This window comes from Pangasianodon hypophthalmus, chromosome 16 (assembly GCF_027358585.1).
Source record: "Pangasianodon hypophthalmus isolate fPanHyp1 chromosome 16, fPanHyp1.pri, whole genome shotgun sequence".
Lineage (NCBI taxonomy): Eukaryota > Metazoa > Chordata > Actinopteri > Siluriformes > Pangasiidae > Pangasianodon > Pangasianodon hypophthalmus.
The window spans coordinates 14,448,010-14,472,987 of record NC_069725.1 but is presented as its reverse complement, the minus strand read 5'-3'; the positions used below and the strand labels follow the sequence as shown (position 1 = coordinate 14,472,987).

The following is a 24,978-nucleotide window of genomic DNA, read 5'->3' as shown; positions in this document are numbered from 1 at the left end:
CAATATTAGGCAAGTGTTTTTTTTTTCTCTTATAGCTGATTGGTGTATGTCATGTCATACAAATCCTTGTTACTAGTGAAACAATAACATATTAAAACAGATGTCAAACTCAAGGCCCATGGGCCAAATATTAGCCAATGCCCCTGTGACAGTGAGGGCATGGTCAGGCACCAGCTATGAATGGGAGGGGTTGCAGAGAATGAGCAGGTAATGAGTGAGTGGTTACACCTGTGAGTGGTTCTTAATGATGTTTATATATACACTGTTTGTGTTACAGTGAGTGGGATCTGATAGAGAAGGTCAATGCAAGTAGAGCTAACATTGACCTTGACCATGAACAGACAGACCACAGGAACACACCTTGTTTCTTGAGATGTGATTTAATTTTCTAAGTGAAGCACTTTTCAACGCACAGAAAAATAAATAAAAACAATACCGTGAATTTCTCTGAAGTTTGCCTTCTGTGTCTTCATTCCACTCACTGTCTGTCAGGATTTTACAGTGTTTCATTTGTCTATTTCAAACAGTTCATTGTACACTACTACTCAATATTCAGTATTACCTAGAATTCACAATGGGTGCATCGTATAAACGTATAGTAAATGTCAGTCACAATTGCACATATTCCATCCACACCACCAGCATGACAGCGTGCAAATATTTTTTTTTTAAAGAAAAATAATGCCGAAACACACAACAGCATCCATAAAACATGTAGGATGGAGACAGTCAACACCGGGCCAGCTGTATTACAACACAAACATGACAGTGAATAAACCAGTGGGACACTGAATAAACCACACAGGAGAGAAACAGATGTGGGACAGAGGTCTTGTGGATTGAAATGTTTAATAAATTGGATATGTGTGTGTGTGTGATGCTTGTCTAAATTGCTTCAAAAACACGTCTGGTGTTAATTGGACTTTGATATAATGATAAATGCTGAACTGCATCACCCAGTGTAGCAATCTCCATAAATATATAGACTAAGTTGGAAAGCAAAGAAAAGTGAGCTGGGAGACTGAGGACATGTTCTTAGCAAAAATAAGCCCATATGATTTTTTTCTTTTCCGCTACAGTAAAGAAGCTGTGGTATGAATGAACACCACTGTTGTCATTATCATCAAACAAACAAACAAACAAATGAACAAAAAAGCGTAGTAAACTCACAACCAACACCAACTTTGAGAATAAATGCATTTATAATATGTTACAAATATAATAGCCTTGTTTATTGCACTTCAAGGCCTCATAAAAATGCCGATGTGGCTGAAATTGAATTGACACCTGTGTATAATAATGCCGGCGTTAATATATGTACTTGTCATTTGCCTTGCAGTCACTACTGTCAGAAAATTAATCAACAGAAAATTAATCAACACTTTCTGACCAATGAGAATCAAAAATTTAACAGCGCTATAATACACAACCTGAATTTTTGTTAATATACATAATTTGATTAATATGAATGGACAAAAAGCAACCAAAACGGCAATTAAAAATGACACTATTGTTATGTAACAAATACATTTTCAGCACAGAATCAAACATGCCTTTTGGTCACGAATAACATTGCCACATTTAGTTGTTACTTTACCTCTGTGTTAAGTAGTTCTCCATTCTTTAGCCAGCTGTATGAGGGCTTGGGTTTTCCACTGGCTTTACATTCCCAAAACAGACTTTCATCAATGGATAAGGCACTGTCGTGCATGGTCTGCACCCACTGAGGCTTAGCTAGGCATCCAAACACACAAAAAATTATAATCACACATTGATAATAAGTCTAAATATACACAAATTTTACATCTAAAACTCTCATATGGGGATGTAGCCACTAGCACTGCAAATCATGCTCTTTTGGAGGCTGCAGACTCTGTGTCTGGCAGAAACTCACTCAAGAGTTCCCAAGCTCATTAGCTAGGCAACAGTTGTGAAATGTGTTGTACAGAAAACAAAGTCAAATGTTTCACACAACAGTGCCTAATAGCAGCACAAACTAACCCATGCAAATGCGCATTGCGGCAAATAGTGGTCTTTACCGAAGGCAGTCTTGTATTTAAAGTCTTACTGGGATGGCTTTGTCACTCCCAAGGGATTGACTGTATCACATATCTAGAAACCGCTGCTGTACCAGGCTATACAATCTTCTAGGAAGGACACCAGACAATTTGCCATGATCAATATTTAGTCAGATAAAAAAAGCAATCCCAGTGAATCATTGTGTGCACATGTCTAAAACAAGAGAACACTTAACTAATAGATTAGCTTAGGCTACTAACATATTTATCAGGAAAACAGAAATGTATTTGCAAAAGTGTTTACATAACATTCTTGAGGAACATTTATATATACTGAATTTACACTGAATATAATTGTTTTTGGTTTTTATTTTAAGGCTACAAATGGATTGATTCTTCACTTAAAGCCATAGTATTCTAGCTAGAGTCAGTATTGAATGATTTCACTATAAGTACTACAACACATACTTCACAGCAATTGCTGTTACTATTTTTATTTGATTGATTTATGCCAATGCTCCCCTGGCAAAACCATTATACACATTAGAGCACTCAAAAAAAAAAACAATCTTGAGTTTCGTATCTCATAGAGAAGAATGTGGATATATGAAGAAAAACTAAATGGCAGAATTATTACAGAGAAAGAAGAAGACTGGCAAAATTCATAGCTTGGTATGACACACATATTCTTCACAGTTATCCTTACATAGTGAATTATAGAATAACATTTCAGGATAAGAGAATCCAATAGGTAAATATCACACTATTATATGATGTGGCGATTATGAGAAACCGCGTAGTATTTATACTAAGAATACCAAGGATAGTGCATACTCTGAAATAAAGAATGAAACTCAGACCTAATATAAACCTGACTGCAGCTCATCTGAACTTCATGAATGAAGTTCAATTATAATTAAAGCTGCAAGCAGCATTTTAGGGGGCCAAGCACCCAGACTCGGTGAGCCACACAATCACAGACGTGCTACAATTGTTGCCTTAGCAATCACAGGAAAGCAGAGCCATAACTTTAGGCAAAAGGATTCAAGAGTGCTTTGTAGTTTCACTCATAATGTGTATGTTTTGACCACAAGCAGTGGTGGAATTCTCTGACTGTAGGAGGAAAGGTCTTGATGAACAAATGGGCAGCAGGGACCTGTGAGTTGTCTTTTGCTACTTTGCTTACCTTTGGCCGTGATTGTTACTGCTCTTACCTAAAATTTTTTTCTTCTTACAATTTAAAAACATTTAAGGCATTTATGTTTTTTCTCATCAGTCTAGGCCTTTTTTCCCCACTTTGTGCAAGTTTAGACAGGTCTCAATATGATGTGAGCCAAATTTGGTGAAGATTGGACAAAATTTGGAGGAGGAGTAGCGAAAATGGCAGTTAGATGGAAGTGTTGTCGGCATGTTATTGTAACTTTTGACCAGTAAGTGGCACTGTCACAAAATTTGTTGTATAGCCTTAGGGCATGGTCCTGAAGATGCCTACTAAGATTTGTGTCAGTGTGCAAGGTCATTGCTGAGATACAGAATCACTTCCTGTTTGGCGGCTTCTTTGTCAGATTTGTTGGCACGTTACGGGCAAAGCATTTGGAATATCAACACTCTTTTGATAACCTTTGTCCAGGTTGGTCTGAATATGATGCATGCCAAATTGGTGTTGACTGGACTTAATTTGTCGGAGGAGTAGCAACAAAAAACAGTTTTTGACAAAATCCAAGATGGTCAACAGGAAGTACACTTGAATTTCAGATCTTGGTGTCTGTTAACTTCAGCATACCTCAGGGAATTATAGGAAAAAAGAGCTGTGAAGTTAGCACAAACTCTTCAAATGAAGAGTTACAGTTCTTGACCACAAGGTGGCACAGTCACAAAATGTGTTGGGTACATTCAGGGCATGGTCCTGAAGATACTTATCAAGTTTCGTGATGATGCGTGTATGCATTGCTGAGATACACCCTCACATCCCGTTTTTTGCATTTGCCAGCATTTTACAGGAGAACGGTTTGAATATCAATATTCTTTGATAACCTTTGTTCAGACAGGTCCCAAGATGATGTGAGCCAAATTTGGTGATGATTGGACAAAATTTGGAGGAAGAGTAGTGAAAAAACTGTTTTTGACAAAATCCAAGATTGGATTTTGTGCAGATATGCAGAGCATTACTATTCTTTGGCCTGGCTTGGCAGAGAGCTGGCACACAGCAATGTCTACTCTGTCAGTACTGAACAGAAGCCGATTTGAGGGCCATGGCCTATCAGATGCACAGCTGACTTGGCATATGTTCCCTCTAACCTTCCCAATAAGTCACATGAAAACCCAGAGGGAAGCCTTAAAATAGTTGCCTTCCACTTGTGTCTGAATTCAGCCATACAACTGTTGTGAATTGTAAATTAAACACATGAACAATGGCATTCTCTTGTCCCCTAGAATGGCTAATCACAAAGAATCAAATTGTGAACCATAGGGTTCCTGGCCCTGGTTCTGATAATTATCCTGGAACTTGTCCCATTTGGAACACATTTTGGCAGCAAGTTTGAGCATACAATACATGTCTGTGACTGGGCTACATTACCGCATAATTTGTACTGTAATTAAGATAAATAAGTGATGGTGATTATATTTTAGATATTAAATGACTAAATGTCCGGCATAGAAGCACAGCTCTACATTTAGATTTTTAGGAGAACTTGTGAGGCATAGTGAAAAATGTAGAGGGCACACATTCATTTGATGCAGTTCATCTGATGCATCATTATTTTGAATTAAACATACATACGCATACATGGGCAAGATACCAAATTACTAAACAATTCAAAAACAAACAAAAAAAAAAAGTTGGAAGCACACAATTATATAAAATATTTTTGTATACTGTAGCATTAGAATTTCCAGACTTGACAATGCCCTGTGCACAAAGTGAGATCCATGAACACATGGTTTGCCAAGGCTGATGTGGAAGAACTCAAGTGGCCTGCACAGAGCCCTGACCGGAAGGCCTCTATGCCCAATATCAGTGCCCTACCTCTCAAATGCTCTTGTGGCTTAATGAGCACAAATTCCCACAGCCACGTTCTAAAATCTTGTGGAAAGCCTTCCCAGAAGAAAGGGGGGGGGGGGGGGGGGGGGTGATATTCAACTAGAATGGGATATTCAACAAGCACATATGGGTGTGATGGTCAGGTGTCCACTAACTTTTGCCCATGTGGTGTATATGCAAATTGTTGATGAGTACCTGTTCCAGTCAGCCAGACATGTGCATTTAGTGTGGAAATACACCAATAAGCCATAACAGTAAAATCACCTGCCTAATATTGTGTAGGTCCCCCTTGTGCTGCCAACACAGCTCTGCCCGTCCAAGCATGGACTCCACAAGACCTCTGAAGGTGTGCTGTGGTATCTGGCACCAAGATATTAGCAGCAGATCCTTTATGTCCTGTAAGATGCGAGGTGGGACCTCCATGGATCAGACTTGTTTGTCCAACAGATGCTTGATTGGATTGAAATCTGTGGAATTTGGAGGCCAAGTCAACACCTTGAACTCTTTGTCATGTTCCTCAAACCATTCCTGTACAATTTCTGCAGCGTGGCAGGGTGCATTATCCTGCTGAAAGAGGCCACTGCTATCAGGGAATACAGTTGCCATGAAGGGGTATACTTGGTCTGCAACAATGTTTAGGTAGGTGGTATATGTCAAAGTAGCATCCACATAAATGCCAGGACCCAAGGTTTCTCAGCAGTACATTGCCCAGAGCAAGACACTGCCTCTGCAAGCTTGCCTTCTTCCCATAGTGTATCCTGGTGCCACCTCTTCCCCAGGTAAGCGAAGCACATGCACCCAGCTATCCACATGATGTAAAAGAAAACCAGGCCACCTTTTTCCATTGGTGCATCTCCATGGTGCAGATTTGATACTCACATGCCCATTGTAGCTGCTTTTGGCGGTGGACCGGGGTCAGCATAGGCGCTCTGACCGGTCTGTGGCTACGCAGCCCCATACGCAGCAAGCTGCAATGCAGTGTGTTTTGACACCTTTCTGTCATAGCCAGCATTAACTTTTTCAGCAAATTCTTCTGTGGGACCGGACCAGATGGGCTAGCCTTCGCTCCCCATGCACGCACATTAATGAGCCTTGGGCACCCACGATGCTGTTTACCGATTGTCCTTCCTTGGACCACTTTTGGTAGGTACTAACCACTGCATACCGGGAACACCCCACAAGACCTGCCATTTTGCAGATGCTCTGACCCAGTCATCTAGCCATTACAATTTAGCTCTTGTCATAGTTGCTCAGATCCGTTGCTTGCCCGTTTTTCCTGCTTCCAATACATCAACTTCGAGAACTGACTGTTCACCTGCTGCCTAATATATCCCACCCCTTGACAGGTGCCATTGTAACGAGATAATCAATGTTATTCACTTCACCTGTCAGTGGTTTTAATGTTATGGCTGATCGGTGTATCTGCGCCAACAGGACAATGTGCCAAAGCACAAGGCAAAAACTACAAAGGAATGGCTTGAAAAAGAGAAAGTTTGTGTTTTGGAATGACCAAGTCAAAGCCTAGACTTAAATCCAACTGAAAACCTGTGACAGCTTTAGACAAATTAGAGTATTTAGTCAGTTGCACATTATTCTATGCATTATTCACACATTATGTTAATAATAGCATAATGTAAAGTAGCAGATGATCAAAAAAAAAAAAAAAGATACTATGCCAACATCTTCCCAATTAGCAAACAAGGTTGTAGGGACATTGTTGAGATATAATTTATATCATATTATGCAGACATATGTGTGATATTTGGCAATTTCACCTTTGTACTGAGTAAATTGCATTCGCAAATGTGAGTGAACTGCTTGTACTCTGAAGCCCTGTGGAGGATATAACAATCTTGATTAACCCTGGCAGAGGCATTCAAACTGTTGATCAGTTGAATAATATATTTTCACCAGTACTGAATAACAAGTACTTTGTGAGTAAATAGCTTTTAGAATTATATTCAAGCTACACAATTTTAATTTTTAGGTAAACTAAACAACGCCATTTGAACGCAGAGTAGAGTCTAAAAAAGGCTTATGTGGAAAAAAAAACACTCTGGGGCTCTTCAGATAATTCCTGTAGATAAAAAGTATTTTGCTGACAGACAGAGCTGTCATATCTGTGAAGAAGCACTGTACATCATGACAGGTTGTGTCATATCACATCTCTTTATCAGAACCTGCAGATTTGCTTTATTGAAGAACACAAAGGAATGCCAAGGAGAGCTGTGAAGTCACTTTCACATTAGGAGACGACAAGCCACTAATGCGGTCATCAGTTCTTTCTTGTAGACAAGTGAACTTTTGGCACCTTTAGTTTCCAATAGAAATGATAGTAGCCAAAATACACATAGGCTACATATCATATCTACCTCTATGATACATTTGTTTCAGACAAATTTAATATACACTCACCAGTCACTTTAACAGGAATGCCTGTTCGTTTATGCAGTTATCCAATCAGCCAAACATGTGGCAGCAGCACAATGCATAAAATCATGCAGATACAGGTCAGTAGCTTCAGTTAATAATCACATAAAACATCAGAATGGGGAAGAAATGTGATCTCAGTGACTTTAACCATGGCATGGTTGTTGGTGCCAGATGGACTGGTTTGAGTATTTCAGAAACTGCTGATCTCCTGGGATTTTCACACACACCATTCTCTAGATTTTACACAGAATGGTGCGAAAAACAAAAAACATCCTGTGTGTGGAGGGTCTGCAGGCTGAAACACCATTTTGACGAGAGAGATCAGAGGAGAAAGACCAGACTGGTTTGAGCTGACAGGAAGTCTATAGTAACTCAAATAAGCACTCTTTACAACCGTGGTGAGCAGAAAAGCATCTTAGAACACACAACACAGCAAACCTTAAGGTGGATGGGCCAAAACAACAGAAGTCCACATTGGGTTCTACTCCTGTCATACAAGAACAAGAATCTGAGGTGATCGTGGGCACAGACTCACCCAAACTGGACAGCTGAAGACCAGGTGATTTTTTTTCTGATCTTCAACTGTCCAGTTTTGCTCATGATAGGATAGCCTCAGATTCCTGGTCTTGGCCAACATGAGTGGAACCCAATGTGGTCTTTTGTAGCCCATCCACCTCAAGGTTCAATCAGCATTACACTGCTGCCACATGATTGGCTGATTAGATAACTGCATGAATGTACAGGAGCTCCTAATAAAGTGGACAGTGAGTGTATAATTAATAAACTAATACGGTGCTTTATCTGTTGTTTGCTAATTAAAAAGAAGTCGGCACAAAGCCTTTTATTATCGTCCACTCTCTCCAATTATCCTTGAAGTTATCTGTAATTTAAGACAGCTTCCCATCCTGTTGACCTTTGAAATTTTTTATCAAATCTCCACACTTCACCATATGAAAAGCAGATTTAGCTCAAGTTCTCTTCCGGCAACTGTTCTCCTGTAATTAATCAACATAACCTACATTTCTGGGGATGTCACTTAGCCAGGTAGCACACAAATGAATAAATATTATACTTTGAAAGCTATAAAAAGCATCTTATTACGAACATGCATTAACAGTGATCAAAAACAATGTTGACTTTAACGTCTTTTAACTTCTTCCCAACCTGGCTGCTACATTGTTAAGTAATAATTTGTGCATATCATGCCGCCATTGATGTGTGTGTTATCGGGTAATTTTCACTCACATGCACTCCACAGACTAGAGAGTTAAGAACCCAGACTGTGAAAAATAGAGATGACTATCCAGCAAAAGAGATTTTGTTGGAATATGGGTAGAATACTGTTGCTTTGAATGGTATTTTATATTTAATAGGCAGTGTGAGAACCTGTGAACTGGATGTGCAGAACGCTATAATAATATGTTATCATTACAAAAGTGCAAGGAGCTGTGAACTGCACGTTTCATCCTCCTTCCATGCACATTTCATCTAGACCAATAACTAGCTTGCTGAGACACGATGTAGTTTTTGATTTCTTGAGTGACAGCCAACTTAATTAACAGCTAACTTAATTAACAGCTAACTTAATTAACAGTTAACTTAATTAACAGCTAACTTAATTAACGGCTGACCTAATTGAATGTATAATTGTTGAATTTTTTCGGGAGTCATTTTACTATCTACATTTTTTATTTGTGAAACAGTGAGTGTGGGGATAACAATATTCAGATATCTAGCTTTTCTCCCAAGTTGTTTATGTGAGTTAAAGAGAATGATGAACTTGGCCAGCGGATCGAGACAGATCAATAATAGCTCCTGAAGAAGTAAATACCTTCGAGATGGATCATACCTCGGGAAGATGCAAATACCTTAGGGCAGACTGATCATTCCTTAGATCATGCTTCAAGCCGCCGCTTTCATTGGGACTTGCTTAACGCTTTCTAAACCTGCCTGCAACCTGAAACATTTACCGTTCATGCAACTGAGAGTGAGATCATATGAATGAAGAACACAGTGGTAAACGAAAAAGGGGCATAGTCGTCATTTAAATCGCTCAGAATCCATGTCCATGTTCTTTTGATCATGTACAGTTTTCCCTTCCCCTCACATTTGCATGCAATTTTTGCTTCTTTCACACACTAACCATCTATTCAACACTGATCGGGCCTTGCTCAGCTCAAGGCTCAAACAGCAGTATCTTGGCAGGGTTGGGATTTGAGCTCATGACCTTCTAATCAGTAGGTCAATGCCTTGACCACCACTGACTGACTGAAGCTCACTGTGGTTAGGAGATTAACATTTCAACATTCATGATTCAACATTTTGTTTGAGTTTTATTGTTTTCTGTTCAATAAACGAAGTCAAAATGTTTTGAACTCCAAACAATCCAAATTTACATCGAGGATTAAAAAGAGATTTAATAATTGTGACCTAATTAATAATGTTATGTCCCTGGATGTATTTTGGATTGTTTTTTTTTCTTGTTATATTTTCTCTCTGTATGTGCGCATGCTTTACATGTTTTTCTCTTTCTCTCTGTCCCTCCCTCCCTCCCTTTCTCTATGTATCCAGTAATTCCCAGAAGAGAACTAGATCCAGCATGGGGATTGGCAGATTGTGATTGACGTCGCCCCTCTGTCACGCCTCGGCCCTCGCTTGAGCCCAGCAAATTGGCATCCGACACCTCGTTTATGTTCTCCGTGTTATCCTAGCTTTGAAACCTTGTCACATTGAGCTATATGCTTGCTAACAAACCCTGTTTACTCCAGCAGTAGTCTAGCCTTAAGAACGATGTACTTGTTCTACATGTTATGGATATTAGACATATGTAAATAGGAAGAAAGGGAAGAAACTGTATTTTCTTTTGTTTTGGTTCTGGCAAGGAGAGATAGATTCTTTAAAAATTAGCGCTAGAAGTCTTTTGTTTTTATTTTGGCCAGAGTCACCCTGACACGTATTCCCAACAGCAACCATTTTGTTTTCAATACATTTACTTCAAAACTACTAAACTGGTGTCTTGATTTATCTTACAACCCATGATACCCACTGACAATGAGTCCAAGGTTCATTTGATTGAGGTTCTTATGCAGAAACAAAAAGGGTTTTAGATTTGTAACTAAAAAAATCAGAGATGATTATTAAATTATTAAAAGAGTCTGATTAACTGGGTAGATCAACAGTGCAGAGTTTGAGGTATAGCCCCTACATACTGCAATAACAATATTCTCTCACAATATGGAGAAATGTTTGAAAGTATTTACTTTCTGCTCAAACCATACAGTATGTGTTATGCAGTGCAGCCAACCATAACAAGTGACAGCTTTAGAAACTTCATGCTACGGTTTGCTTTTTGTGTAGTCGGGTGAATAAGCTGTATTCGCTCCAGGTGTGCTTGTCTGAGTTTGTTTGATGGTTTGTTGGAGTCTGACCTTGTATAGCCAGGACATTTCCATACTAATGACATAGCTCCTAAATTATGATCTAATCTGTCCTCAGTGTCAGCAATGAGCACACTCTCTGCAATATTAGCCATTTTTGTTTCTTGTTATGTAGCATGAACACAGAAAAATCTACAAGCACAAATTTGATTAACATATATTAATTTAGAATAACTGCTCTAAAATACTAAATCCAGCAAAACACAAGATTTCAAATTGATTAATAAATGTTTGAAATTCTTTAAATCGCTTAGTGTTGTGTTGTGTCCTGTGCTGCATTAGTAGTGGTAGTTTACAAATTCTTTCCATCTACTAGCACTTACCAACTTGGCCTGTCTTGGCACCAGGAAAAGTATTGAACTGTTAATTATCATTACAAATGATCAGCCAGCATACTGGAATAAAGCAACAACTAGCTGTCTGGCCAGAATCTCACAATGACTTTACAAAGCTTACATAAAGCCTATAAAACTGAAAAGCAGAAAGTCTTTGGTTATTAACTGTGCTCTTTGTTATGGCACTTCATATTCAGATGTGAGGCGATGGCTCGCTTTACTTGTTATGTTAATGGAGTTGAAAGCCGAATGAAGTTTTAAGAATGACAACAATTGCTTGCCCCATTTTCATTTTCCATAAGTGGCTGTATGCGGCAAAGTGACAAAGGCAGAGTGGCAAGTGGACTCAACTCCATAAAACCAAGGCTGAGGTTGTGACATGAATATCACATTGGCCTTTGCCAACATGTCTATTTGCAAATTTGGGCTAACAAACTTCACTGCAACAAGCAAAATTTAGTGTATGGTGTGAAAAATTTATATTTCACGTACTGTATGAAAAGCTGTGCCGAGTGTGAATTTGGATCTTGCATCTTTGAAGTGAAAAGAGAAAGTCGAAGCAGAGCCATCTACCACTTGAAACGCGTTACTCTTGAAACGCTTCTTGATCAATATATAGTTTTGTTTAACGAATAAAATATATATATAATAAATAATACATCAAACTGCTAGGCTGCACAGGTCAAAATCTTAAATAAAATGTCATCTTTAAAGAAGTTATACCAGTATTGTACAATACAAATCTCATGCTTGCTAAAGTATACACAGTACTGTGAAGTAAATTATATTGCCCACCCATACATATAACCCTGCTTTCCATGTGAAGAGGCACATATTTGCCCTACATTACATTTACAGGATGTAAAAGAAGTTCAGCAGTTGTCCCGGGGAAGCTTTTTAATAAAGAATTAATTTCATGAGGAAAACCTAGTTGTGAATATTTGTCACAACTAAATCTTGACCTTCCAGACATGGCGGCTGTGTGGAGTTGGCCGTGGACCAACCAGAGGTGTGGATAAAGTGTCTACAGGCTACAAGGGCAATGAAAGTGAGTGGAGGCCTTAGCCATTCTGTTGAGACTTAATTAATTTGATTATCTGTTAAAAAAAGGTTCTTGTTTGCCACCTTTCTGAATTCCTGAATGCGTTAAAAGATGTTTCCATCAACATTTAACACCACTGACACTTGTTATTGCACACAATGCTGTGCTGCCAACACCAATTAAACAAGGTTTATTTTTTTGCTCTCAGCCAAGTAGTCATGGAAACTATACAAGACTCCTGGCAGAATAGAAAAGTGCTGAATGGAAAATAATTGGAAAAACTCAAATGAAATGGCAAAACCTTTTCTGCTCTAAGATAATGATGAGAATTAGGAATAATGTTAGCGAGTTGTCTTGCTTTGGAGTCCCAAGCTCAGAATGAAAATAAGCATGAGACAAATTGTACATGTAAATCTAATTTTTTTGTTGTTGTACTCTATATTGGTTTAGGTATATGTCTTCCAGACCATTGGCACATGCCTTGTGCACATCTCTTGCTGCTAAATGGTTGATTAGGGTTTCTATTTCCATTTAATGAGGTGACAGACTCCTGCCAATGTAGAACATATTCCTTAAAAAAGTATGCTTGTATCTCTTGATTTGCATAGCTTAAATAGCAAAACTGCCTTCACTGTTGTTTCGTTTTCTGGCTTGGCTGTTAGTTAAAAAATGAAATGGGATATTTCTGTCCAAAAAAATATCCCTTTAATCAATAAGTGTTTTAATGGGATAAATCACACACACACACAAAGCCAGAAACTTACCATGGAAGGAGAGTCGTCCTTTCACAGTGTTCCTGCCCATCTTGTTCTCTGCCACACACTCGTAACCACCCGCATCCTCTTGTTGGAAACTGGGAATCTCCAGAACGACATTAGAGTTCTTCATCTTCACTTTGTTGGGAAAGGGAACTCCATTAGCCCTTCTCCATGTTATTTCAGGCACTGGGCTGAGAAAAATACAACTCCACTATTACTGGCATCCTACCAAAACCACATTATTTGCAGCATTGCATTTAGTATATTGTGTTACCTCTCGCTGCCATCATAAGAACACTGAGTCTGCTCGTATAATGCTTGATAAGATTGGAGAATACAGAGCAAGGAATCAATCCTCAATACAGAAACTCTCCAGATCCTCTCTCTAGGTTTCTAGCACCTGTCTTGTGGACCTCTTCAGCTTACCCCACAGGTTTTCATGTCAAAAGCATGATTCTGTGATTATTGAACCATTTTTTGTGTGGATTTGGGCATTGTCTTGTTAGAAGATCCAACCATGACCCAGAGGTAGCCAGATTTTCATTTAAAGTCTCATCGTACTTCATGAAGTCTATGATGCCATGTATCCTAACAAGTGCCCCAGGGCCTCTGGAGGAAAAACCGCTCCACAACATCACAGATGTCCTACCATACTCAACAATGGAGATTAGACTCTTTTCTGTATAACTAACCTTGTTCTTATGCCAAACCCATCTTATATTACCAAAAAGCTATAATTTTTTTTCTTGTCTGACCACAGAACCTGGTTCCATTGTCTAGCGAACTCTAGGTGCTTACGTTTACGGTTAGATAAAAGAAAAGCATTTCTTCTGGCACGTGTTCTAAATAGTTGTTGGCATGGAGGTGGCATATAGTCCAACCTAGAAGTCTTTTTTTTATTGTAGCATATGATGTAAGCTTAGGGGAGGTATAAACGTCTCCCCCAGATACAAATACAATAGAAACAATTGGTCTGAATAAAAAAAATAAACCGATCAATTAAGATGTGTCTGCCTTCTAAAAAAAAAAGAGAGAACTCAAGTGATGAGTAAACTATTGGAAATGCTAAAACATCAACATTTAGGCTAGACTTGTGTGATATTGATTTTTCCCTGCTCACGATTTACCATTAAAAAATCATGACATAAACAATATAAACAAACACACCCAATTTAATAAAAAAAAAGTTGAAATTTTCATCCTTTTTCTCTTTCGGACAAAGACTGAAAGTGCTGTTTTTGACCATTTTCACCAAAGTTTTTCGGTGACATCCCTAATAAATATTTAACTGATGTTAAATATACTTGTCTAATGTTAGCTAAGTTGAACATACATTGATAGATTGTATTTCAAGTTAATGAGCTCAAAACATTCTCCTTTTACCGTGACAGAAGGCAAGAGCTTTTGAGATAGGGAGCAGGGGGTGGGGCTTCCAGGCGGAGTCAGTTAATACCATCAAGTTTATAAATACCAATTAAATACCAACTGCGCATTTCAGATTCATATAACAATTGGCTAATCTCCTATTATTGGAGATTTTTTGTTTTTTGGTATATTTCTGAGTGATAAGTCATACTAGCCTACTCTGTACTCTGCAGAGCTCCTGGTAAAACAATCAGAGCACACATTGCTGGATATTGTGACAGTCTAATATTGTGTAGAGATGATTAAATCCCTATATCGCACAAGCCTAATCTAGGCTTTTCCAAGCATGATAATTTATGTTGTCAATGTTCATTTAGTGTGTAATCACACTGTGGTGTGTGTTTAGATCTGTTATGCCAGGTGACAAGTGATAAAACAGTGCAACAAGTCATCAATAACTGAAGTCCCTTTAAGGGATGCTTCAGTAAGCAGGAGACTCTCATTTGGCAAATAAGTTTGCTGTCGATTCCTTCTGCCCCTATTTCTTTTCCTTGCATCCTTTCAAATATTGAATGTTTCCAAACAGTAAAAGAGTTAAATAAAATGTAAAATAAACGTTAAAGAACTAAAGAATATGCATGCATGGTTTAAAAGTGGTAAGAGTACTCAGTAAAAGCGCAGAGTGTCATGCAGAGGGGGTATCCCTGTAAAAGAAGAACAGAGACAGGCATAGATTGAAACTACTGAGAAACTGTACTTACTTCCCCAAAGCAAAGCATTCCAGTATCACAATGGAGCCCTTGGCAGCTGGAACCATGTCAGGGAAATGAACTTCTATTTTAGGCTCATATTCACCCATCACACCTATGAGGCAGAAAAGCAAAAACAGCTTGTTTTCCCTTTGCTGAGATAACATCATTTCAACCTGAGCACAGTAGAATAAAATCTGAAAAAAAAAGATTGCTGGAAACAATTTTTAATGTTTTTGAAGTTAACACAGTGTGGTACCATGCAGAGTTTGCGGCTGCTTTTGCACTATTGGGGAATGTTTCGTTTAGCTATTGGTCAGGTTTGTTTGATTTGAAGGCAGCAGATTTTTCAGAGAGAGCAAGGAGACAAAAAATACCAAAGCACTGAAAAAAAAAAAAATGAAACGTAATAAAACAATGGATACCCTAAAGATCTGCACTTTCCAAAAGCAGTTTATGTACAAATCTCATGCTTGCTTCAGTGGATAATCTGCTTATCCCAGGATTTTTATTTACAACATGCTCATACTGAACATCATTTCAACACAATCAATACCATTTGCCTTTACTCTTCTACACCTGTATATTTCAATGATTTATAATCCCACTATCCGGTGTCACTCAGAAGAGGATGAGTTTCCTTTGAATCTGGTTCCTCTCAGGGTTTCTTCCTCATGTCAGCTCAGGGAGTTTTTCCTTAAGTCTGGAGCCTATCCCAGGGGACTCGGGGCACAAGGTGGGGGACACCCTAGACGGGGTGCCAATCCATCGCAAGGCACAATCGAACACACTCTCATACACCCACTCTCATTCACTCACATGTGCCTCCTGGGAAATGTAAATCTACATCTGAATTTCTGTAAAGCTGCTTTGTGACAATGTCGATTATTATTATAATCACTATACACTTGACATTGAACTGAATTAAATGCTCAACAAATGTTGGGAATCTGCAGGCATTTTAATAATAAAATATGGAAAACAATCGTACCACTACATATAATAACTGTGAATATGAATGTGGTGAGGATTGTGTTAAATCATATTTAATTTTCAGTTCATATAGTTATTAATTTATACCATTATGGAATGCTAAGCAGTGCAGCTGCTGATTAGTTTGTGAAAGAGAAAACATTCTCACCATCTGTCCTCAGGACCAGCGGAGTGGGAGAGCTCAGCATTTTGACCTTTGTAATGCGATTTACCACCACGCATGTGTAGTTCCCTACGTCCGAAGGCTCTACTTTAGCGATGTAAAGGTTCCCAGTCTCTTGAGAGACAAAACGTCTGTTGTCTTGCTGGACAAAGTACGGGTACTCGTTGAACACCCAGGCAAAATGCAGCTCTACAGAAGTGATAGCAGTATTGAAATCAATTCATTATCAATTCTTCAGATCTACAGGAGCTGAGACGTAAGTACATGGTTAATAAAATATACTAAAAGACTGAAAATTGTCAAATAATATTTCAGAGCCTCACCTCCTGCATATATGGGTGTACCACATAGTAAAACTACTCCTTGGCCCTCCCGCACTGACACAGCACTTCTCATTTGAGTTTTAAAATTCAAGTCTGTAATGTTATGGAAAGATAAAACAACACTGTGTGAACAAGTGTAAAATAAGAAGAATTACTGTAACAGCTTAATAGCTAAACATTGACTTCTCTGTACTCAGCGTGAACTGGGATAGTCAGTGTAAACAGGGCTAGTAACTCACATGCAAACTGAAGGCTCGCTCTCCTGCTGAGAATGGCTCCTAGTGAGTTAAAAGCAGTGCACTGGTAGATTCCCGCGTCCTCTGCAAGGTCCAGATTCCTAATCACCAGATTCCCCCCAGAGAGACGCCGCCGATTATCAGCCCTCAGATCAATCAGTGTGCCGTTCAGTGACCACCTACAATTAATCACACACAAATCATCACAAGAAGTGTCCAGAGACTTCATCTGACTCCTGGAACTGCCTGTAAAAAATGAGAATTTTGATTGTGGCTCACAAACTATTGTCATAACTATAGATATTTGAGTACAACAGATAAATAAGCTTTATCATGTAGATAGTACTAGGGCTGTGCAATATGGTGATATATATTAGGACTATAGAAAAATGCCTATTGATAGATATTTTCCTATATCATCTATATCGGCAATGTCTGAAAAAACACTTTTTTAACAACACAGCTGGTTTACATCACTAAGGTCGGAGCTAGGAGCTACTGGCGGTGTGCTGTACCAAAAAAAACAACAAAAAAAAAACAAGCCCGCAACACTCTGACACAGAACAGGCATCACCTAAAAGATGGGAAACTTGTACCTCAAAAGGGAGGTACTTCTGTCGTTTGGATGTGGTTCGGGAATAACAAATCAGGCACTGACCAGGAAACAGTCATTTATAAGGTATGCTACAGACCAGACATGAATGCATGCAGTTATTTTGTATAAATAATTTTTTCAGCAATTTTAGAGAAAATGTAATAAATTGTGATACACATCATTTCAAGATATGAAACTATACATATAATTGTACATATCACCCAGACAGATAGTTTGCATCAAAATGCGAATTCTCATTTTTAGTTAGCATAGAAATGACTAAAATGATTTTTACAATAGGAAACTGTACAGTATGTATGGAAATGCTCAAAAATCCATATTACAATTACAAAGATTGTGTTCAGCTGTAGACTTGTTTTCCTGTCATTGTTAGTCACGGTGTATGATCCAGTTATCCCTTACTGCTGACTACACAACAAACCAAATGTTACCCTGATGGCACACATCATATTACAATCATTTAGTGCACATAGCCTCAGCCTATTCACATCATGATTTGGATTTTCAAAGAGACTTCAATGTGTCATTTTGCACTTAAAACACACTCAAAAATGAACAAAATGACACAATCTTGCACTAGAAGGATAAAGATTCTGTTCAAAGCCTGTTGGAACTATATATATAACTATATTTGTTACAATTATACCTTGAAAATGACAAACCATAACAAGCCCATTGAGGTCATTTGAAAAAGTCATGCAAAATGTGCAGTCTCTGGTTTTGTCGCTGGCTTTGTTACAGTTTAAGATATTCTACTTTATTGTTTTTGTTTCATTCTCTTTATTGGTCATGAAATACTATTACAGAGGATCATCAACCCTCCTTCTTCACACTTGCAGGATCCTGCAGGAGGCCTCCCAAAGAGCCAGAGAGGATCCTAGAGCTTGCCAATCATTTACTTTGGCGGGTGTTCAGTAGATGCATCTGCGCAGGAACTGATGCAGGAGGACACCACATGTTAATTTTTATTTCCAGGGAGAAAATAAAAATAAATAAATAAACTAAGACGGTGCCTAAAGCAGCTGAATCCCATGACGCTTGGAAGTTTATTTGATAGTCCAATCCCCATAAGGCTGGTAATAACAGACACCTCCTGGTGTGTTTATCAGGGTGATGCATGAGGTACTTTGCACATTTGGTTTCGAAAAATTCACTGTTTCCTCACAGGCTGGTAGTTGCCACCCACAAGCTGGAATTCACACAAGTATTTCAAAGCATTGTTTGCTTTCTTTGATGGATGTTTCTTTTGATGGCACTGTTCCTGCACTGGTCTAGCTCCCACAAGCAGCCTTGTATTTTAAGATCTGCACATTGTCGCTGTTGTTATTTGCACTAATAAATGTACAAAGCAAATGCAGCTTGGATGTAGGCTGGCAGCAAGGACACATCTAGTCCTAACATCTAAGCATTACAGGTGATTCACACAAGCATTACCAGCTGCTTCTAATGGGAAATACAGAAATAAGCTGCTTAGCATTGGCAGGCTAGTTAAAAATAGACATACAGAGATCCAGGCCTTATGGAGGGCACTTGATACTCAGTTGCAAATAGGTGCTACATCCACACAGAGTGACAAAGCAAGTGAGGCAGAAAGAGGCAGGTGTGAAGTGAGGGTATAGGTGCCTCAGGGCCTTTTTGGAATGTGTCACCGTGGATGAACTCAAGTAAACCCTTGCAGTTCATATCAATTTCGCAAAGGCTCATCTGATGAGACTGGCCTGCTGGGCTCTAAAGCTTTGGGTTCATCTGCTCAACTATCTCTGCACTACCCTCCGCAGACATCCTGCACCTGTGGACTGCCTTAGCTTTGGCAGCCTACTCGTCATCCGGCCAAGAAAGAAATCATTCTCGGGGACACAAGCAGCAAGCTTCGGCCAGTTGCTCTCAGCTGGCTTATAAAGCTTGGCTCCACCTTTATGTACACACACACACACACACACACACCAAAAACAAATACTGATCAAGCTGGAAGATATATTACACTACACTTTGTCTTACAACACAGTGCAATCCAGCAGAAGTAATTATTCAAATTTTTCATTGTGTGGCTGAATAATGTGAATGTGTAATGGGTATTATCACTCATTTTTCTGATTCTCTGACAGTGAGCTGCCAGTTTGGATTTGTCTGATTCAAAACACAGGCTAGGCATCCACAAATACCATGTGAGCTAATATTTTTTTTCTCTACAGTAATCTAAATTTCATGTTTTCATGCTTTGACTACAGTATACGACAACCATTTTATGGATGAAAACAAGTTCCATGTGTGCAATAATAGCAGCCTTAATGCTACCTTTACATTTTTTACAAAACAATTGAATTCCTAATTATAGGTTACATGCCATGATTTGACAGACTGTTCTCCAAGTTCAAATGGTAAAATGACTCTAAACTATTAAAAATAAAAGAGGCTACTTTGAAAGTGTGCAACATTATCTGTGTCTGATAACAGCTGTGATTTTGGGATATTTTATTCAATATCAAGATCACACTATCCAGCTATTACAGAACAAATATGGTTTTTTTTCTTATATGATTTTTTAAACACAATTTATAGGAATGTTTGCTCTTGGTTATCTAGGTTTCAGGACAGGAACAGTTTCAACTCTGAAATCTAAAGGGCTCTAGTTTTCCTACCACATCAAAGACATCACTGGTGTCCTTGATGTGTGACAGGATGGAGAAAACAAATGTCACTGCTTCAAAATGCACTCATCATGCTTGAGATATGTGGCAGCTGTAAAATAAATCTTGATATCCTTTAAATCCTGAATGTCATCTTCCATGAGAGCAGTGCGTGGGGTATAAATTAATGGCTGCACGATATGTACAACTGGAATTCTTTTGGGATTGTGGCTATGTATAGGTCTCTTTTCTCAGGAGTTTTATCACACACCATATCATATCAAAATAATATTCAATTTTGTCTTTCAATTTCAAATCAAGTACTATAAACACATAGTAAACTATGTCAGCCTGAATACTAAAACAGGGTTATAATATTTCTAGTATTTAATAATATAATATGGAAATAAAAGTTTCAAAAGAAAAAGAATGTAGGTATTGTTGTGAAACATCAAAAAATCAAGGTAAGACAAAAATATCTATAAAACTATGGCTTACTTTTTTTCACTGCACTAAGCCAAAGAATGTTCTGCCCTCTTGTACTCCCAAAATCTACTCTAACCTTTAAAAAATTATTTTCTAATGATATTACAGCTTCTAGATATACATGATATATATATATATATATATATATATATATATATATATATATATATATTTATTAGTATAAATGTAATGTATAAATCTAAACTCTGCTACCATGCACATATCTAATGTTAACATAACCAAGTGAACTAGAATGTTCTGAAAAAAAAAAATACATAGCATGCCTCTAGATGATATATCATGAATAGTCTAGATTTCTAGGGGTTTAGAGTAATTCAAATATGGTTCGTTCAAAAATCATTCACCACTTTTGTCAATATATTCCCTAAATGCTGTACATAACAGAAAGAAGAACAGAAGAGAAAGTGGTATGTAGAGACCATATATTAAAAAACAAAACATTAAATGCTCGAAGGTAAGCCGAAGGAAAGGGTTTTGAACATCTGAAGCAGAAACAGTAGTCATTAATAAAAATGATTGTCCTGTCTGAATAGTCACCTATAAAGTTACCTGAATCTACTGAGACTATTTCTCAGTTCTATACAAGTAAATTAAGTTAGCATGAAGTGGCAAATCCAAATACCTCTATACCTCTAACAAATCCTAGGGTGAGAGTTTTCCGACTGTTGATTACAACTTCAGGTTCTATTTGTAATCAGTTCCAATTCTCAGTTTAGAACACAGAAACTGAAGAACACCTGACAGCTTTAACTTTTCCTGGCTTTATTAATATATTAAAATGGATTTCAAAAGTAACATATCAATATACACTATATGGTCAAAGGTTTGTGGACACCTGACCATCACAACCATGTGATTTTTGAACATCTCATTCCAGACTTAGTTCCCCTTTGCTGTAATAACAGCCTCCACTCTTCAAGGAAGGCTTTCCGCTAGATTTTGGAAAGTGAGTGTGGGGATTCGTGCTCATTCAGCCACAGGAGCATTAGTGATGTCGAGTCAGGAGGCCGGGGGTGCAGTTAGCATTCCAATTCATCCCAAACGTGTTCAGTGGGGTTGAGGTCAGAGTTCTGTGCAGGCTGCTCAAGTTCTTCCACTCCAACCTTGGCAAACCATGCCTTCATGGACCTCGCTTTGTTCACGGGGCACTGCCATGATGGAACAGGTTTGGGCCTCTTAGTCCCAGTGATGGGAAATTTATAATGTTACAGCATACTAAGACATTCTATACAATCGTGTGCTTCCAACTTTGTGACAACAGTCTGTGGAACAACCACATATGGGTGTGATGGTCAGGTGTCAACATACTTTTGGCCATATAGTGTATATACTGTTAACTGCAGAATTAATAGTATCATTCAAAAGAAGGGTCAAACCTATATTTCACACAATACTTAACAAAAAAAGCTATCCATCCATGTATGCTGACATGTATCAGCTTCTTTAGTTAATCTTTAGTTCATAGCTAGCGAATTTCCTAGCTTTCAAAGTAGGATTACACAAATACAAAATAACCTGTTACATAAAAGATACACATATTGGACTCATGGATTAATAAATGTAATTTTAGTCTATTCATTAGTTCCTTAGTTTCTATTGTCCATGACTCAGTATTTTACAGAGCTTGTTATTTTTTTCATGCTTAGAGTTATGCTAAACACTTGAAGTCTCAAACAAACTGTCTCAAATCCATAATTCATACAGCAGCTCCAAAAAGATGCATCTTTTACCATATCCAATACACTAAAGATACTTCTACACTTTTTAGCATATCCAATACACTAAAGATACTTCTACACTTTTTAGCATATCCAATACACTTAAGATACTTCTACCTTACACAAGATCAGAGCACAGAAAAAAGCACTATTCAAGTAAGAACTTCTTAAGCTAAACCGCTGCAGTGTATTTTTTATTTTTTTATTTTTTGCAATATCATGAATGTAACCACAAAGTCCCATTTGTATAAAGTTGTATGAAGCTTTATGTACTAAGATGTGACACGAAGAGCATAAAAAGTTCCAGTGTGATGCAGAGTAAAAGGAAAAGCAGTACTGTACCTGTACTGAGGAGCAGGGAAGCCTTTGGCATCACAGGTGAGTGTGGCCTCTTCTTCCGGTAAACCAACAGGCACCATTAAATCACTGGGCTCCATCCGCCATTTTGGCCCATGGAATGATTTATAATCCAAACAATCTAAGGGAGGAGAGAAAAGCAGTAATGTTACTCTCTACTAAGTAATATTTAATAACATTTTTACTTGTGTCCTGTGTAAATTGTGAAAAAAAAAAAAAATTATCCATGCACTGAATAATTGTACTGTGGAGAACGATTGTAATTTAAGCTTCCCAAATCCAAAGTCCATTTTATTTGTTATGGAAAGAACAAGTCAACCCATGACAACACACTGCTAAATGTGCAATGTAGGTTAAGTGTCTGAACAATAAGATCTGACAAAGGTGGTACCAGCTTTCCACTTCTCCCTTTGAGTCTCTGGTCTTTTCTCTGTAATAAATCTCAGCATGATTCATCCAAACAGCTACAACTATACTCTTTTTGCCTCAGGGTTTGTGGGCTCCACCCATGCAGCAAGTCACAATGGTGCTCAATAGTGTATTACGATTTGTGATTAATCATATATGCAGGGGCCAGATTACAAAAATACTTATGATGGTCATAACGCACTTGTATCATTGTTTTTGGCCAACGGCAGCCATAACTGGCTACAGACTTAATGTAACGCCCATTACAAGCACCATCAAGGCCTTTGCATGCGCAAACCAAAAGTTTGCAAGGAAAGAGTTCTACCAAAGAATATACTATGCTATCACAACTTGCACATCAAGTACATATCAACTTGCATACCAAATATGTAGTTCTGCTATAACCGATTATGAGTCCAGGTTTCTGCATTCATGAGGCAATACTGACTTAACAATTCAAAACATCTCATAATGATATGCAGATAAAAAAGCTCCTGTCAGGCTCATCTGCTGGTGTCAATATCTAGTATATATCTATATTCAACAGGGTGTCCCAAAAGTCTCCATCCATATGGGAAATTAACACTTTTTCACAAATGTCTTCCAAAATTTTTCATAATTAGTTTCTATTATATATTTTTTCAGATAGCCTTTAAGAATGCCTTTGACAAAAGAAGAACGTATTGAAATCATTCTCATGGCTGGATCGCGAAGCTGTCACAAGATTTCTATGGACATGCAATTACATGCATAACACCAGATGTGTTAACGTGAGTTCATCAGGAGTCCGAGAGACGGCTCTGTGTGTGTTGAGAAAGAAATGTAGAGGATGTTTGTAAATAAAGTTACATTTTGTAAAAAGTGTTAATTTCCCCTATGTGTAGAGTCTATTCTGTATATGTATATATGCCGATGATATGTATATGTATATGAATATATATGTATATTCTGCGACACCCTCTATATTAGCATATGTAGCTGGGTAAATGCTAGACAGTTCAAGGTCTGCTGTAAAGCCTACAAATGAATGCACTAATTCTATAGCTTTTGTTGCATTGGCTGTCTCTGTATGGCATTCAAATTCATTCAGATTCATGCAAAAACATATATATATATATATATATATATATATATATATATATATATGTGTGTGTGTGTGTGTGTGTGTGTGTACGTGTGTGCGTGTGTGTGCGTGTGTGTATGTAATTGCTTCTTTTTGCCCCCAAAACAAAAATACTTCTCAATCTTTTTAGAATAGTGTCCCATTTTAACGTTAAACTGCAGAGTGGCAGCCCAGGAGCAAGTTTTCAAACACATTTTTCCAGTTACATTAAAATGATTAGACTATTATAAGTACTGAATACTGTCTAATGTGTGTGTGTGTGTGTGTGTGTGTGTGTGTGTGTGTGTGTGTGTGCACAGGCAACATCATTAGTGTAGGACGGCAGAGCAAAAGTATACAGCTAAAAATGATATCTTTAGCTATTAGACTGAAAAAGATAAGTGCTGTTAGGCCAGTTTTCAAGAAAACAAAAACAGGAGCAAGAATGTAAGTAAACTGGTACTGAAAGCAGCGTTACCTCGGCTTTTCAGTTTTAAATAAAATCATCTGAGTCTCAAGTTTTGTGCAAACCATGGTGAGCAGTGTTTTTTTATATATATATATATATATATTGTACTTTTATAAGTGCAATTTTAATCTTATGTTTAATGAGTAAATATGTAAGACAGAGACATACTACTGTACATAGTACACACAAGCCACACAAGTTATATCCTAGGTAGAGCATTTTAAAATAATAATAAAAAATTAGGTAATGTAATAATCTCCTGCTAAATGTTTTCAGTTT

General features: G+C 37.9%; 1 protein-coding gene across 1 annotated transcript in view; it reads right to left on the bottom strand.

The window, feature by feature from the left end:
* Positions 1-24,978, bottom strand: part of cntn3a.2 (contactin 3a, tandem duplicate 2) — a 76,372-nt gene that overhangs the window by 35,364 nt on the left and 16,030 nt on the right. Inside the window, exons 3-9 of the mRNA XM_026921298.3 lie at positions 22,706-22,841; positions 16,899-17,074; positions 16,660-16,752; positions 16,322-16,525; positions 15,193-15,295; positions 13,073-13,257; positions 1,598-1,734 (exon numbers count right to left, since the gene is read on the bottom strand). Of these exons, the coding sequence (XP_026777099.1) occupies positions 1,598-1,734; positions 13,073-13,257; positions 15,193-15,295; positions 16,322-16,525; positions 16,660-16,752; positions 16,899-17,074; positions 22,706-22,841 (1,034 nt within the window). The remainder of the gene's footprint in view (positions 1-1,597; positions 1,735-13,072; positions 13,258-15,192; positions 15,296-16,321; positions 16,526-16,659; positions 16,753-16,898; positions 17,075-22,705; positions 22,842-24,978) is intronic.